Raw genomic sequence first — 16,489 nt, 5'->3', positions numbered from 1 at the left:
TAGAAAATCTAACAATATCTTGTCCTAACTTGATATTTTCTTCGTCGTCTAGACTACGATGATGGTTTTTCCATGAAACACACAGCAGCAGCACGCTTCCAGAGGAATCACCGTTTAATAAGTGAGATCCTGAGTGAGAGTGTGGTGCCAGACGTGAGATCGGTGGTCACCACAGCCAGAATGCAGGTTCTTAAAAGACAAGTCCAGTCTCTCATGGTCCATCAGGTTAGTGCAAGGACAAATTCTAACGCAAGTACAGTGTTCTATTCCATTGTACTTGTGTCAAGCAAAGTGCTGTTGCATTGCAAAGCTCTGTACACATGTCACTCATAATGTCTCTGCACTCACCATATACTCAATATTATGAACACTCCAAACTGCATTCTTTATAAAATCATAAAATGTTAGTTCTAACATTAAGCTGACCAGCTGCGCCAAAGTCTTCTCCCTACTCTCACATGCAAAATGTTAAACATTGTAATTGCAATCACATACATTTTAAACATAAGATATGCTATTCTGTGTATATATGTGTCTTCACCATATAATGCCACCTATGTAATTGCATTATATATGTAAAAAACTATAAAATACAGCGATTAAGGATTATTCCCCTAGATTTGGTTGTACACTTTGAACTAGCTAGAAAAGTTACTCCAATATTTTCTCAACTATTTCTCCACAGTTGTGTTTATACTGTTATGATTCTCCTTTTTGTGATCAAAAATACATTGTCATGCCAACTTGCTTTCAAATCTGTTTACACAGACTACAGTGGCCCCCTGCTCCTATTCAGCTCCCTGTCATGTTTCTCTTCTGTGTTAGTATCAGTAGTAGCTATTTAACAATTTTATGACCACCAGCACAACAATCTGGCCACAATGCTGGGACATATCTGTTGTCATTGACTGGGTCAAGCAATTGCGGCATTAAGTAAACGCCTGCTATCAATTTGCTGCAAATGGGTTGAGGTGTAAAACGCCTCTGGTGACTGAGTAGCCAAATGCATTAAGCCCAACCACTACCTTCTTTATGTATAACGCTGATAACATGTTGTCTGAGCTTTAGAGATCAAGCATAAACGTAGTTCATGTAGGTTCATTAGTTATCCACACCCTTCTTGGCATCATCAGTCTATCTTGCTGATGGGGGATGCTATGTCTCTCACATCTCTTTTGTTGAGAAGAAGGAAGTAGGAGGGGTAAAATGATGCTTCTAGACGCCTCGTAGTCGTAATTGTTTTAGGAACGGGATCCAGACAGAACAGGATGAGATTAACTAGAAACTAACCTCACCCAAATCCACAGGTGTGGTGAATGGGTGCGTATCTGAAAGGCTAATGCTAAATTAATTACGACGTAACACAGTTATGTACAATTTACACTGCTGTGAACAATCTCTTCTCTCCCTGCACCACAGACTCTCTTGACAGCAGGCAGCTACTTCAGCTGCACTCATTGTAAGCTGGCTGGCAGTGTTTTCCTTGATATAAGTGGACCTGAAAATTTATTTAAGTAATTCAGTGGTTGTCTTTTTAATAAAAATGCAATTTTCACTGAACATCCATCCCTATGAGTTTATTACATTTGAAAAGACTTTAAAAAAAAAAAAAAAAGAAAACCCACAAAATTGCTGTCTCCACTGTGTAAGTTACAGGTCTGCTTTAAATTAGGGATGTGCAGGCTCGGTTCTACTCGGTTCCGTTCGGTTCTTTTTACCGAATCTTATTGGCTATCCAAAACTCGTGACAGCTGAAACCCAATAAGATCCGGTAAAAAGAACCGAACGGAACCGAGTAGAACCGAGCCTGCACATCCCTACTTTAAATATATTCAATTAGGACAAGATCCTACAATACCCATATATATTCAAATGTGTGTGTTTTCGTATAAGAGCATTTTCAAATTCAGACTTATGTATGTCTTTTTTTAATATCTTTTGTAAGAGCAACTCCTAATTGTTATGTGGGCTATTAGTGCCTGCGATCTGAGAAACACTGCCACGTACACTGATAAGTTTGCTGGAGAAATGTCCTTTGACATTCTGCCGAACCTCTTAGTCAAAACAATTTAGAAGTAGAAGTTTGTTGCTCGATTATTTATTTGAATTTTTTGGGAGTGTGTTTTTCTCTTTAAATGTTTTTGTAGCCCTTGACTAGGTAATTACATAATTTGTTTTATTACATAGGCAACTTTCATTTTGTAAATGGATTTTTTGAAAATTCATCTGATATTGATTAGTGATGTGAAAAGGTGGTTATTAGCATTGTATTTAGTTAACACTTTGTTTTCTCCAGACAAAGAATTAGTAACCATTTCATAATCTGTATTAACTACCCTTATATTCTGTAAGCTCTTATTATCAGAGGTTGCTTCATATTCTGCTTTTACATCACTGCCGTTCTCTTCACATGCCGTGTCCCTGATTGTATACTGTGCAGAGTTTCTGAATGCATTGCATCCACTAGAAAGTGTTAATAGGGATGACCAAGTTCCAGTGTCTACTGACCAATAAGTTTCTCTTCCTTTAGCGCAAGTTGGAGGCCGAGCTGCTACAGATTGAAGATCGTCACCAGGAAAAGAAGAGAAAGTTCTTGGAAAGTACTGAATCCTTCAACAATGAACTTAAAAGGGTAATTCTTGGTGTGAGAAGAGAGTATATGTACACTGACTTACTGGTAGCTGTGTTAGTTATCTGAATGTGGATAATCCCATTTAGTTGATGTAATTTATTTCTTGTATATCTACCTACAATCTTCTTCTTCTTCTTCTTTTTTATTTTTTTTATTTTAGCGTCTTTGAGCAATGTATTAAGCTACAGTTGTATTCATAAAGCAGCTATAAAATAAACTACTCTGGTTAAGTGAGACCCGTTAGGAAGCAAGACTGATAAATCACTCTGCACAATAAAAGTTGCAAAAGGGCATGTTAGTTACAGTGCTGAAAATGTAGGCCTTTCCTGCAAAATTCAACGTATTACATATTCAATAACAGTATCTACTACAAGTGCATGATTATCTGTTTTGTATGTTTACGAGTAAATGTGGAAATTACATTTATACCTCATCACCCAATTTCTCTTCCTGACTGCAAGTACTGTACTATGGAATGCTTACCCATGTTCCTTAGTTTGGAACTTTTTTTTTTTTACAGTTTAAATGAACCATGGTAGCACACCTTCAAGCAGCTATTACATTCCCCATCTATTCTCTCATGTCGACTGGATTTGAAGTCATCACCTGTTTAATCTCTTCTAGCACAACTCCGTATTTCCCCTATTTAATCATTTGTTCGGTGCCCTCCCAAAGCACTTTATTTCTGTGGCACATAATTGGTTTCTGTGTCCAGACAGAAACCAGCTGTATGGTACATTGAGAATACACGAACAGTTGGATTTTCCACCTGCAGCAGCACTACTGCTCAAATAATGTCAGCCTTTTGTTTTGCTTCCCTTTTTTCTTATTATATTTGTAAGATCCACCAGGAATGTCATCCCTACCCTTTGCTTCACATTCCACTCTTGTTTCGTTCTACAGCACTGTGGAACATGCTTTATAAAAATATATGTAGTGTTCCAACACAATATAGTCATTCAGTTTTATAGGGTCTGGTGTTTCTGATTCCCCTTCTTTAGTACTCTACTGCCAGGCATGGTGACTCTGTTATGCAGTGGCCCACATCCCGACTTGCTCCTCACCTTCTCTCTCCCGTATTTGTTATTCGTTTATCCCATTCACTTTTGCAGATCACAATATGTCAAATTGCCATGAAAAAGTTGGCCCACGTGTGTTGTAAGCTATCGTGTGTACTTAATAGTCACTATGGGTATTTCATTAAAATGTCTATAATTCATTTTAAACATGACAGTTTTTCCGTACGCCTCGCCTTTTCCATCATGGGATCTGAATTTTAATAGTTCCTTTCAACTACTGTCTTTTTAATACTCTTAAATAAATGAAGAGATTTAAAACCTAAAAAAATAAATGTGTAACCATTTAAAATTTTCACGAATTTACAGGTTTCTTAACTCTTGCAATCTTGTGTCATTGTATTTTTGTTTTCTACCGTCTCTCTATCTATGACAGCTGTGCAGTCTGAAAGTGGAGGTTGACATGGATAAAATTGCAGCAGAAATAGCTCAAGCAGAGGAACAGGCTCGCAAACGGCAGGAGGAGCGTGAGAAGGAAGCGGCAGAGCAGGCTGAACGCAACCAGAGCGCAGTGGCGGCAGCTGCTGCTGCGTCTGTGGCCGATGAGGAGCCGGAATCTGCAAAGTCCGAGGAGAAAAATGAAGAGGAAGAGATGGCGATGGAGACGGGTGTGTGCACACCAATAGGTATGTTGTGGCATCCAGTACAGATTACCAAATGTATACTGATACATATGTGACACTCTGGCAATTAGCTTTTTTTTGTTTTCATTTATAAATGTATGTTGAAACACTCTTGAGGATTTTTTTTTCTTGCTCTCTATTCAGTAATACAGATGTGTCCTCACACCCATCCTTTTTGCGCCGTATTTCATATTTTTTCTCCAATTTTGCTTTATTTTCCTCATAGCCGCATACAAAGTCTCTTATAGTGCACAGGATTACTAGTTTTGGTGTAAAGGAATTGGTAGAAGGTTGCAGATTAAGCATGACCATACACAGGTTAGCGTCTGAGTCACACACTGCAGCTGCATGCAGTGCCAGCGTAAATGTCCAGGGTACCTTTGCAGGATAATGTCACATTAGCGATGCGACCAAGATGCATATTTTGTTAAGTCAGTGGCAAGACATATGACACGGTTTAGGGGGTCAAATCCTATTCCGCGCAAAGGGTGCGATGTGCCTTGCAACGGCGTTAAAACGCCGGCAACAGATCAGCACATCGCACCCTTCACAGCCCGACTTGGCCCTGAATTCACCAAACTTTGCTTGCTGCCCCAGGCTGCCGTAAAGTGCTGCCACTGCCGCGATGGCTCGCATCGGCGAGATCATCGCGGCTAATAGGATTGACCCCCTTAGTCTCAAAGTTATTCTTCATTCAAATAGTGTATTCTTGATATTTTAAATATTTGGAGGTCTGTTTCCTTATTTGTATACAAAAGGGAATTATCATGCTCCCCTTCTTCTTATGGTAAAAGGTGCTTAAGCACTTTTCCGGTATCAATTAGTGCGTTTTCCCACACATACAAACTGTATGGGCTTTGTATTTGACCACGAGCGGTGTCTGCAACTAACAGTTCGTTGTGAGGGTCCAAACTCGCCACAACTGACAATGCAGTGCTGCAGCTACATCTTCTGGCCCCACTCTCCGCTGTAAGCGGCAACAAGAGTACAGTATATTGTGCTATTGTTTTATTTATTTATTTTTTTCTTGTTAAAAAGGCCATTGTGTTATCTTGCCTTGGGCAAATATGTTGACAATTTGTTCTAGGATGGAATATACTGCCAACAAATAGCACAAGTTTTCCTGATTGATCAAAAAAGCAAAGTTCTGCAGACCAAAAGTGCTGACACCTTTTATGTACAGCCATGACCAAAAGTTTTGAGAATGACGCAAGTATTAGTTTTCACAAAGTCTGCTGCTTCAGTTTTTGTGATGGCAATTTGCATATACTCCAGAATGTCATGAAGAGTGATCAGATGAATTGCAATTGATTGTAAAGTCCCTCTTTGCTATGACAATGAACTTAATCCCAAAAACATTTCCACTGCATTTCAGCCCTGCCACAAAAGGACCAGCTGACATCATGTCAGTGATTCTCTCATTAACACAGGTGAGAGTGTTGACGAGGACAAGGCTGGAGATCACTCTGTCATGATGATTAAGTTAGAATAACAGACTGGAAGCTTTAAAAGGAGGATGGTGCTTGAAATCATTGTTCTTCCTCTGTTAACCATGGTTACCTGCAAGGAAACACGTGCAGTCATCATTGCTTTGCACAAAAAGGGCTTTTGGATATTGCTGCTAGTAAGATTGCACCTTAATAAACTGTTTATCGGATCAAGAACTTCAAGGAGAGAGGTTCAATAGTTGTGAAGAAGGCTTCAGGGCGCCTAAGAACGTCCAGCAAGCTCCAGGACTGTCTCCTAAAGTTGATTCAACTGCGGAAACTGGCACCACCAGTGCAGAGCTTGCTCAGGAATGGCAGCAGGCTGGTGTGAGTGCATCTGCACGCACAGTGAGGCGAAGACTTTTGGAGGATAGCCTGGTGTCAAGAAGGGCAGCAAAGGAGCCATTTCTCTCCAGGAAAAACATCAGGGACAGACTAATATTCTGCAAAAGGTACAGGGATTGGACTGCTGAGGACTGGGGTAAAGTTATTTTCTGATGAATCCCATTTCAGATTGTTTTGGGCATCTGGAAAAACTGTTGTCTGGAAAAAGAATGGCGAGCGCTACCATCAGGCCTGTGTCATGCCAACAGTAAAGCATCCTGAGACTATTCATGTGTGGGGTTGCTTCTCAGGCAAAATTGTGAGTTAGCCCACTCCCTTGGCTAAGAACACAGCCATGAATAATGAATGGTACCAAAACATCCTCCAAGAGCAACTTCTCACAACCATCCAAGAACAGTTTGGTGATAAACAATGCCTTTTCAAGAATGATGTAGCACCTTGCCATAAGGCAAAAGTGATAACTAAGTGGCTCGGGGAACAAAACATTAACATTTTGGGTCCATGGCCAGGAAACTATTCCGCATTGAACGAACAAAAACCCACAGATTCTGACAAACTCCAAGAATTGGTTAGGCAAGAATGGACGGCTATCAGTCAGTATGTGGCCTAGAAGTTGATTGACAGCATGCCCGGGCGAATTGCAGAGGTCTTTAGTGTTAACTCTAGCTCCGGCGGCAGGCAGAGCGCCGGAGCTAGAGAGGGCAATCTTATGCACGCGCCGAAGGCGCGCGCGTCCGCAAAGGGGGCGTGGTCATGCCGGGCAGCCCCCAAGCGCTGCAGAAAGGGAGAATAGATGCCGGGCGCATGCGCCCGGCGTCTATTCTCCGGCGGTGACCGGGACACCGCATGTTTCTCCACCCGCGGGACACTGCGTCCCGCGGGTGAGAACGGCACCCGCAGGCTGTGAGGGCAGGGCACTTTTTGCCCTCCTCGAGGGCAGGGTGCTTTTTGCCCTCCAGAAGAAGGGCAGGGCGCCGCGCCCCGCTAAAACAGGCTAGCGGGAACGCTAGGTCTTGAAAAAGAAGGGTCAACACTGCATATATTGACTCTTTGCATAAATGTAATGTAATTGTCAATAAAAGCATTTGAGACTTATGAAATGCTTGTAATTCAGCATACCACAGTAACCTCTGACAAAAAGGTCTGAAAACACTGAAGCAGCAAACTTTGTGAAAACCCATATTTGTCATTCTCAAAACATTTGGCCATGGCTGTAGGAGTCAGTCCCTTGACACGAATGCACTTATACTCTTAAAGCACTACATACTGCATTTTACAAGGTGGCATTTTTATTTATGTACCTGAACCACAACTTTCATTGAGTATAGCAGCGCTACCATTACATTTAGGGTTTGTACTAAACCACTGCAACCAACTTTTATCTCCCTATTGAAAATTAAATTCTGAAAAACAATTGTCTGGTTTAGTGTAAATTGTACACCTAATTGCATTGTTAGTAAGGGAACTCTAGCATATCAATACTCTAGTGGAGAAAGACCACATTCCGTAAACTTTTTGTCTGACACTAGCCTTAGACTGTTGATGCCGATGTTCTACTTGTTTTCTGTTTTAATGCCACATTTATTAAGCTATATATTGTGTAATAGTAGGTAGACTGGCCTGAGAAGAACAAGTTAATACAGGGTGTTTCACGCTCTATTGGCCCCAAAGTTTTTTCTTATATCTTTTAAAGTAATTGATGTAATTTAGTGAAGTTTATTACAGCCCCACCTTGTGTCTATGTGTTACGTGCAGATATGAACCGGTACACAGTTGATCGTGTATTTATTGTCCACACATAGTGGAAAACGGAGTTGCTAAAGCAGTGATGTCAAGCTCGTGGCCATCCAGCTACAGTGGAACTGCACATCCCAGTATCACAGTTTGGCTATTCGTGCATGCTAAAACTGTGGCAGGACATGCTGGGATTTGTAGTACCACAGCAGCTGGATGGCCATGAGTCTGGCACCCCTGCGCTGAAGGATATAACGCAGACACGATGAATGTGTCTTCCTCCATACACAACAGAACTGTCAGAAGCAGAAATACCTATTGACTAGCAGTGGTGGCTCCAAAATTCAACTGCCATCCTCACTGGCACGCTGTGTGGCACCCCTATTTGAATTTTGGGCTGCTCTGCTGATTAGGGTGGTGAACAGCTGGCTTTCACGCCTGGGTGCTATGGCGAACACTTGCTATGACTTCGTCATGTTTCTCATAGACCAAGGTATGTCTGTGTCACATTTCACTAAATCATGTCAATTGCTTTAAAAGAATAACTTTGGGGCCAATAGCGAGTAAAACGCCCTTTATAATACCATATAATATAGTATTTGTTGAAATGTACCTCTACAATTCATTCTTGCGATGAAAAAGAAAGTAGCAAGCATTTGATAGCCCAAGGGGACTGTACAATTCAAATTTAAGCTGTTTTAATTTAATTTTTTAAAGAAAATGTCCTCTTAGGCTTTTGGCTTCTACTTTGCTGGAAGCATGAGACAGTGAAAGATGTGAATACAGTGCCAGGTGAATTATTGTTTACACTGTTCTTGCATTGTGTTTCTGGAAGCAAAATTTAATTTATTGACCGCTTGCTTTTCCCCTCCCTTACTCTGAATGTTTTTAATGGTACTTGAAGATAGGACAGGACATTTTAGGTTGTTTTGAGAAAATTATTATATTTTTTAAATCAGTTTATCTCCTTCCTCTACACACAATATAACATTTTGTGCCATTTTCTCTATCCAGTTGACACCCCCTCTATACCCCCTCCAGAGGAGACAAGTGAGAGCCAGCAGAATGGAGAGGAAGGTACATCAACCCCTGATGACAAGGAAAGTGGGCAGGAGGCAGTGGATAGTACACTGGATGAAGGAACAAGTGACAGTAACACAGGTTCTGAGAGTAACAGTGGTACAGTGGAAGAACCCCCTACAGACCAAGTGGCAGAAGAAGGAGACCGGAAGGACTGAACTCTATTTAGCTGAAAACAGCCTGTTTATTGTATTTTTGTCACCCATGGATTGATCAGTGAGCGCTGCTGGTGTCATTCCTAAAATATGAAGATTGTGCATTTCCCCCTACAGTGGTAGTTCAGTTACTACTGATTTATTTTATTTTCTGTGTACATTGTTCATTAATATCTTTCTCCATGGTACTGTTGTCAACAGTGTACTGCTTCCTTATTATGTTATGAATTGCTGATGCAGTGTGGAAGAGGATAGCAAGGAACGGACAACTGCCCCTTGGAGATGGTTGTCAAAGGATATTGTAGCAAGGAATCTACAGTCTAACGGACATCCCCTCTAAATTGTATACTGTTGGCAGATTGTCCTTCTCATACACTGAGGTATAGAATAGTCCTGCTCCAATACTTAAGACAGCAGTGAAACCTCATTCTTTCAAGTTGTGGTTGTTTTAACTCTTCGGGTGCAATCTAAATTACATTTTAATCCCCACAGTACTACAATTTTGTAGCGGAATATGATCTACAAATGATCTTTATGCAGTTGTGTTATTAGCTAACCAAGTGTATCAAGTTGTAATTTTAATACCTTTTTTTATGAACTGCAAGTAAAATAAAATAATTGACAACTTTTTTGTTTTTGTTGTTTTTTTTGGTTTGGAAAAGTAGTTTTATATGCAAAGGATTTTGATGACAAATTTACACATGCATAAAAGGATTTCCACTGTGCTGGTGTAGGTTTATTTACAAACCATTTTAATAAAAGAAGTAAATACTGAAGAAAATTGTTTCATAAAATAAAAAATGTATCAAACCTAAAATCACAAATTACAATTAGTCAAATTACAATCATAATATCACAGGTATGACTTGCAGATATAATTGTTATTTTGTGGACACTTCAATTGTATTACTACATAGGTGGTATTCCCCACTGGACGTTCATATTCCCGTTCACCTGTTGGTTGAACCAGGTATAATATTGTATCTGATATGGAGCACAAATCCTCAACATCCTTTTTTCAGACCTAACTGTGTAGAGGTCCATCCAGATTCTTTAATATATGCTACCACCAGATCTTAATCTAGGCAACAATAGACTCTAGTCTAATGAACCATTCAATCCTTTAAGTGCCAGGGAATTAATGTTTCACCCAAATATAATTTTTAAGAAGGATTTATCCCTCCTCTTGGTCCCTTCAATTATCTCCTTTAGAGTCAGAGATAAATCTTCTATATTACCTCAATGGCATGAGGTGAAGTGTTGCAATACACTATGAGTTTTGTTTTTCAGTATATTGAGCCCATGTCCCCTGAGTCTTGATCTAACTGTCCTTGTGGTCCTACCGATGTATTGGAGAGCACGTGTACTTTATATATTGCAAGTTGCACAGACTGACCATGAATAGCAACCTGGTAGCATTTGTGGCAACCAAGGGATGGGTTTTCAACTCATGGGAGGCTGAAATACTTTTTAAAATTTTTATTAAATACGGTAACAGGTTCTGGTGCAATGCAAGTGGACAAAATCATGTCCTATTTAGAAAGGGATAGTTATTATGTGTGGCTCTTTTTTATTTCTCTAGATTTAAGATTACATTTAGAGATGAATGGAACATTATCTAAAAACTTATTCTTCCTCGGGTTATTGTGTGTATTATCTCCATCCAGCTCTCCTTTTTCATCATTTCCACTAAGCTTAACGATTAGATTGTTGGCATGTTTAGCATCTTCTAATTTGAGGTTCTGATTATATATCTCTTGGATCTAAAGTTTTTAAGTATGAAATCACTCTGAAATTTTAATCGGATTCTAGGGTGCAATTACGTTTCAATTTATGTAATTTATTCTTAGTGGTATTTTATTTATCCATGGAAGGAAATAATCACTTTGCATTGAGAAGCTGGTGAATGCTAATAACTATATTCCTTTTCAATCTATAAAGGCCAAATTCAGTAAATTTAATGTTGGCCAAGTCAAAAGTAAGTGAACTTTTAAATTTAAAGTGTCTGAATTTGAATAATTTACAAACTAGTTCCTGATCATGTCTCCTTTTCCAAATTATAAATTGTCAATAAAAGGACCATAGAGGACTGAGTTGTCTCTATATGGCTGTTGCCAATTGCACACAGATTTGCAAACCTGGGTGCAAATCCATGCCCCATGGCTGTCCCGAGTGATTGTAAATACAATATTTATTTACTCAAATAATTGAGTTCAAATAAATGTAATACTATCCAAAATAAATTCATGTTGCCTGAAACTCCAACATCCTATTCCACACAAACACTATAGTTTCCTGCTTGTCTCCATTCTCCCCGCACTTCATATCACTGCTCCTGTCACAGTAATTACATCTAGCTTTGTGATGTGTTAACAGACAATCTAGGAATATATCATGTGCATACTTATCCTGTGTAGTAGTGTACACTTTTGCACTGCTCATTTAAAGCATGTTTGTCAGTGTAACGGTATGGTTTTTTTCTTAAGTGAATATGTATGTATACTGTGTGTGTGTTAAGGTTGTTGCAGAGGAAGCATTTCACGGTGGAGGAGTGGTGGCTGTAGTATGTCTGTGGGTTCAGCGTAGGGTTGTTACTAGCCATTGATGTTTTTGTTCTGATGGTAGTGTTTTTACCATTTGGTGTTTGCCACCATCTAATGGAAATCATTTGATGGCATTCCGATGGTTTAAAAAAAAAAATCCTGCTAGCTATGCCTTTCTTGGCTCCTGTTTCTGCATCAGGGCATCTTCATGCTTTCGCTGTCTCTCACTCTGTCTGCCTCAGACGTAACCCTGCTCAGTCCCTGACTCCCTCCCCTCTCAAGGCTGCTGCTAAGCAACAGGGCACATTGCTATCTCTTGCTCTCACTGTCTTGGCGAGTCAATCAAAGCGCAGCCCTCGGCCATGCAGCAGTAGTCAGTAAATTACTTACACGGCACAACAATTTTTTCCTCCTAGCCTCCGTTTTAGATGCTCTTGCTGTATTAGCACCCTGGCCAGCTCTTATACAACAGCTTGGTGCAAGATTTATTTTTTTTTTTTTCTGTGACTTAACTCCACTAAAATCATCTGTTTGGCTCCCTTTTGTCACAGATGAATGGTTCATTCAACTAAACCTTCCTCGACCAATGCTGTATAGAATAGTGAAAACCCCGTCAAGATCCGTCCAGTGGTTCAAGAGATTAGCCCGAACGCAGTGACAGACCTCTAAACTAGGGACTTTATTTTATTTATAAAGAGATTTGCTGTAGTACAATGCAATAATATTGCACACATTTCTTTTTATATGTGCATGGAATTGCATCCTATCCTATGATGGCATTGTCTGGTGGAGTAGTATATATGGACCTTCAATATGATGGTATGTGTTCTTCCTGAGCATATCAATGTGAAAATACAGCTTTGACCTGTATTGTTAACGCAATTCTCTGGAATGTCTGTACAGTGCAGCAGACGGCTTCCTAAAGTCCTATTGGTGCTCTGCTCTGTGGAAGTATAATTTGTTATTCTGACAAAAGTGCGAGCAAGTGTCATTATTGGGTTATCTTTAAATGGGCCAAGTGGATCTTACCTGCTGTTTCTATTTTGTAATACAATGGCCAGCATGATCCATTCATTGACTAATTTCATAATGTGGTTGTAATTCATAATTGTGATTTAATTAATCTCTGTATGTGAAACATGATCCCAATAAAAATGATGCGTCTTAAAATGTACTTATGACCTGCACACAGTGGAGGCAGTGATACCATTGAACAAACTAATATTCGTGAACATTCCGTCTATTACTGAAATTGTGCAGAGGTTCCCAAACACGGTCCTCAAGGCTCCCTAACAGTTCAGGTTTTAGAGAGATCCACGGTTGAGAACAGGTGACTTAATTAGTATTTCAGTCAATTTTATTTAACCACCTGTGGTCAACCATGGATAGCTCTAAAACCTGAACTGTTGGGGAGCCTTGAGGACCGTGTTTGGGAACCTCTGAACTAGTGATATAACTGAGGCACTAGTAATTTTGCACATATTTATGTAGTACTGCTGCATCAATTGTTAAGTGCAACGGAATATACTGGCACTATATAACTAAATGTTAATAAATAAGTTCACTGTGTTTGGACATTACAGAGTTTGATCTACCATAATATAACCATGTCCTGGTCCTGTATTGCATTGTTCTGTAAGTCGCTTGTCTACAACTTGTTTATGTACTTTGTAAGGCGCTGCGGAACACTTGTGGTGCCATATAAATAAATGATAATAATAATAATATAAAATACCTAATGAATGCAGCATATATAAAGGAGGGGTGAATGCTGACAGATAGGAATGTGAAAAATACACATCATGTTACCAAACTTATGAATTGAGGTATAATTGTTTCTTGTCAGTAAAATGACAGGTGCTCCTGCAGCCATTCAATATTTACTACAGTATATTCCTGTCAGTTTGCCAGATTCTAATTACACTGGGAACCTGCTTTTTACAAGAACTTTGCCTTCATAAATAGTGATGTTTTGTTTGGCTGTAGATAAAGAATAATTTTTATGAGTAAGTCAAACTTAATTACTTTTTTCTATATAGGTTATTAGTGTTTATATCTAACATTACTTTTTTTCCTGAAGATAAGCCCTTAAATCAAAGCTGCATTTTATAGCTTTTTTTTTTTTTTTTTTTTTTCTATAAATGCTTTTTGGAACTTTGCTTGACATTCTCTTTAATTTTGTGTTATTAATATTTACTTAGCGTCATCTTGTTTTAGGCAGACCTACAGTGCTCCTCATTTACCCTCAGAAAAGACAATTAACTCTGATCTCAACTACTCCACAAAGTTGCTGGCCTTTGTAGGATTTGATGTGACCTTTAGTTGCATACTAATTCATAGCAAACATAAACTTAGAATAGCTTCTTCCACTTATGACATTGAAGGCTGTTTGGTTTGAGATCTATGGATCACATGGCAGTCTGGTGATTTCTCTGACATGTTTCTTGAACCGTTCCAGAACTTTATGAAACTTGTGTCATGGCGCATAATTTTGCAAATGGGTAAACTGCTGCCATGAATAGCAGTGTATAATCAGCAACAATGTGCAGATGTGCTGTGGCACTCAGGTATAGCTCAGCTTCCATCAAGACATCTAATGTATTAGCCAAAACTCATTGCCTCGGCAGGCCCTGATCTGTGGAAGCTTTGGCCAGGTCTAGTGTCATGATGAATGGGTTTGAGGGGGCACTACAGAAAGTAAACAGTTTTTAAAGCCAAGCATATTTCTAAGCAGTCAATTGCATGTTTAAGCCAAAATGTTAATGGATAATTGGGATATTTTTCCTGGCTGGAAGATATAGTTCTAATGGAAGCCTCAACAAAATAAGAATGAAAGGAAAAGTAATAGTTGTGGGGTTTGAAACAATAACTTTATTTAAATGGTAGTACGTTGAATAGCCTTCCAACTGAAGCGAACACTCCAGGGGGACTAAGCATACTTGGGATCTATCTAAATTCACCCTACATCTGAAAAAGCTAAAGATGAAGTAGGTTTCTCTCCGTAGCTATACAAAAGTTATTCCCGATTTATATTAAAGGTTAAGTAGTTTAATGTCTCGATGTACTCTGATATTAAAGCATAGAACAGATAAACAATTGGGGATAAAAGTAAATAGAATCATTTTGTTTAACAATATGTAATCAAAGTTTTTTTTACTTACCAAAGTAGCCACCTTTTTCAGATAATAACTGCCAACACACTCGGGCATTCTTTCTACAATGTAAATAAAATACTGTTTGTAAAATTCTTCCCAACATTGTTGCAGAATTTTCCACAAATGTAGGTCAAATTGGGGACACTGCATGGCTCATCGGAAGAGTTTTACCTAATCAGCTGCTGATCGTAAAGGTGTGCATCCAGTTTTAGTACATCTAAGTTATGCATGAAAGCTGTGCATGGAAAGTGCATCTTCTCATATAACTTTTACACTAAATTCCTGGGTCTGACATGGGATTTGGAACCAGGGACAACTCCCCTTCAGACCGTGGCGCCGACCTGGGTTATTCCATGGCCAGCGCCATTCACGCTACACACTGCCGGCGCTTGGAGATGAGATGAAAATTCAGAAATCACCATTCTGTAAACAGGACCCGGGTTACCCATTTTAAGCAGCAATGTTACAGGGGTCGTTCCTGCGTTAAACCCTGCAAATAACCTGGGTTGGATTGCTGGGTCACTCCACCTGGGAATCCAACCCTGGCCCCTTTTACACCTAACCAACCCCTGGTTAACTCTGCAATAACCCGGGTTTTAGCTATGGTGTAAAAGGGGTATCAGTCTCTGGTACCTAGTGCTAAGATACCAAACCTGGCTGCAGTTCGTTACTTTTGTATCGGGTAGCTTTACTAAAGCATGGGTTGCAATCATCTGCAGCTTTGACCAATAGTTTTAAAACCACAATAGGAACAGAGTTGTTTAGCATTTATTCCTATTGCTGTTTTAAAACTATAAGTCCAAGCTACCGATGATTGGTGATTTTGAAATACTGCTCCTGAGTAAATCTACTACAATATGTCCATTTACCTTTATGTACTTATTTAAAAAACATGCCGCTCAACGGGATGTAGTCGGCATCCCGGCATGCGCGATTCCAACGGTCTAAATACCAGTGCCGAAATTCCGACAGGTCGGGATCCCTGCACCAGTATCCCGACCGTTGGCATTCCGAAGGTAAGTTTCGTGGTGTTATGGTTAGGCACTGGGGAGGGAGTGTTAGGATTAGGGTGCGGGGAGGGGGAGGTTAGGGGTAGGGCATGAGAAAATACTTACTATGTTTTCCTACGGGTGTCGGGATTCTGGCTGTCAGGCTGCCGCTGTTGGTATTCTAACAAGCGGCATACCGACAGCCGGAATTTCATACCCAACCCCAACAGCTGTTATCCAATAATGCTGTGACTTTTGTGCCATACAAATTAAGCAACTATTGATTATATCATAACTATTTAAATAAAACTAATACAATTAAAATAAATAACACAGTGGTTATGAAAAAGTATTTATATTCTATCTTCTTCATTAAATAAAGATGCATGTATATAGGAATTCTTACCACTTGTCGTCATAATCTTTTATTTATATGACGCCACCAGGGTTTTGTAGCACCCGATAAAGGGAATAGATCACACAAAATTGCCATCAGTACATACATAATAACCTGAAGGTTACATAATTATGTTGAGAAATCAAAGGAAAAAGGCCCTGCTTGCAAGAGCTTACATTCTAGATGATCAACGCATAATACTCTCTAAAATGTTAAAGAAAAAAAAAAACTTTAAAGCTTTAACTTAATTACAAATATGTAAACACAACAAAC

At 39.4% G+C, this 16,489-nt stretch overlaps 1 protein-coding gene across 4 annotated transcripts in view; it reads left to right on the top strand.

Annotated features, from left to right (window-relative positions):
* SMARCE1 (SWI/SNF related BAF chromatin remodeling complex subunit E1) overlaps window positions 1-9,761 on the top strand; it is a 36,537-nt gene extending 26,776 nt beyond the window's left edge. For all 4 annotated transcript variants that reach the window (XM_088474656.1, XM_088474653.1, XM_088474655.1 and 1 more), the window contains 4 exons: window positions 53-225; window positions 2,531-2,632; window positions 4,085-4,334; window positions 8,912-9,761. In XM_088474656.1, the coding sequence (XP_088330782.1) occupies window positions 53-225; window positions 2,531-2,632; window positions 4,085-4,334; window positions 8,912-9,135 (749 nt within the window). In that variant the 3' untranslated portion in view covers window positions 9,136-9,761. The remainder of the gene's footprint in view (window positions 1-52; window positions 226-2,530; window positions 2,633-4,084; window positions 4,335-8,911) is intronic.
* The last annotated feature ends 6,728 nt before the right edge of the window (window positions 9,762-16,489 follow it).

This window comes from Taudactylus pleione, unplaced genomic scaffold (assembly GCF_031769625.1).
Source record: "Taudactylus pleione unplaced genomic scaffold, aTauple2 ptg000155l, whole genome shotgun sequence".
In the NCBI taxonomy this organism is placed as follows: Eukaryota; Metazoa; Chordata; class Amphibia; order Anura; family Myobatrachidae; genus Taudactylus; species Taudactylus pleione.
The sequence above is the reverse complement of the archived record's forward strand: the minus strand, read 5'-3'. Positions and strand labels throughout refer to the sequence as shown.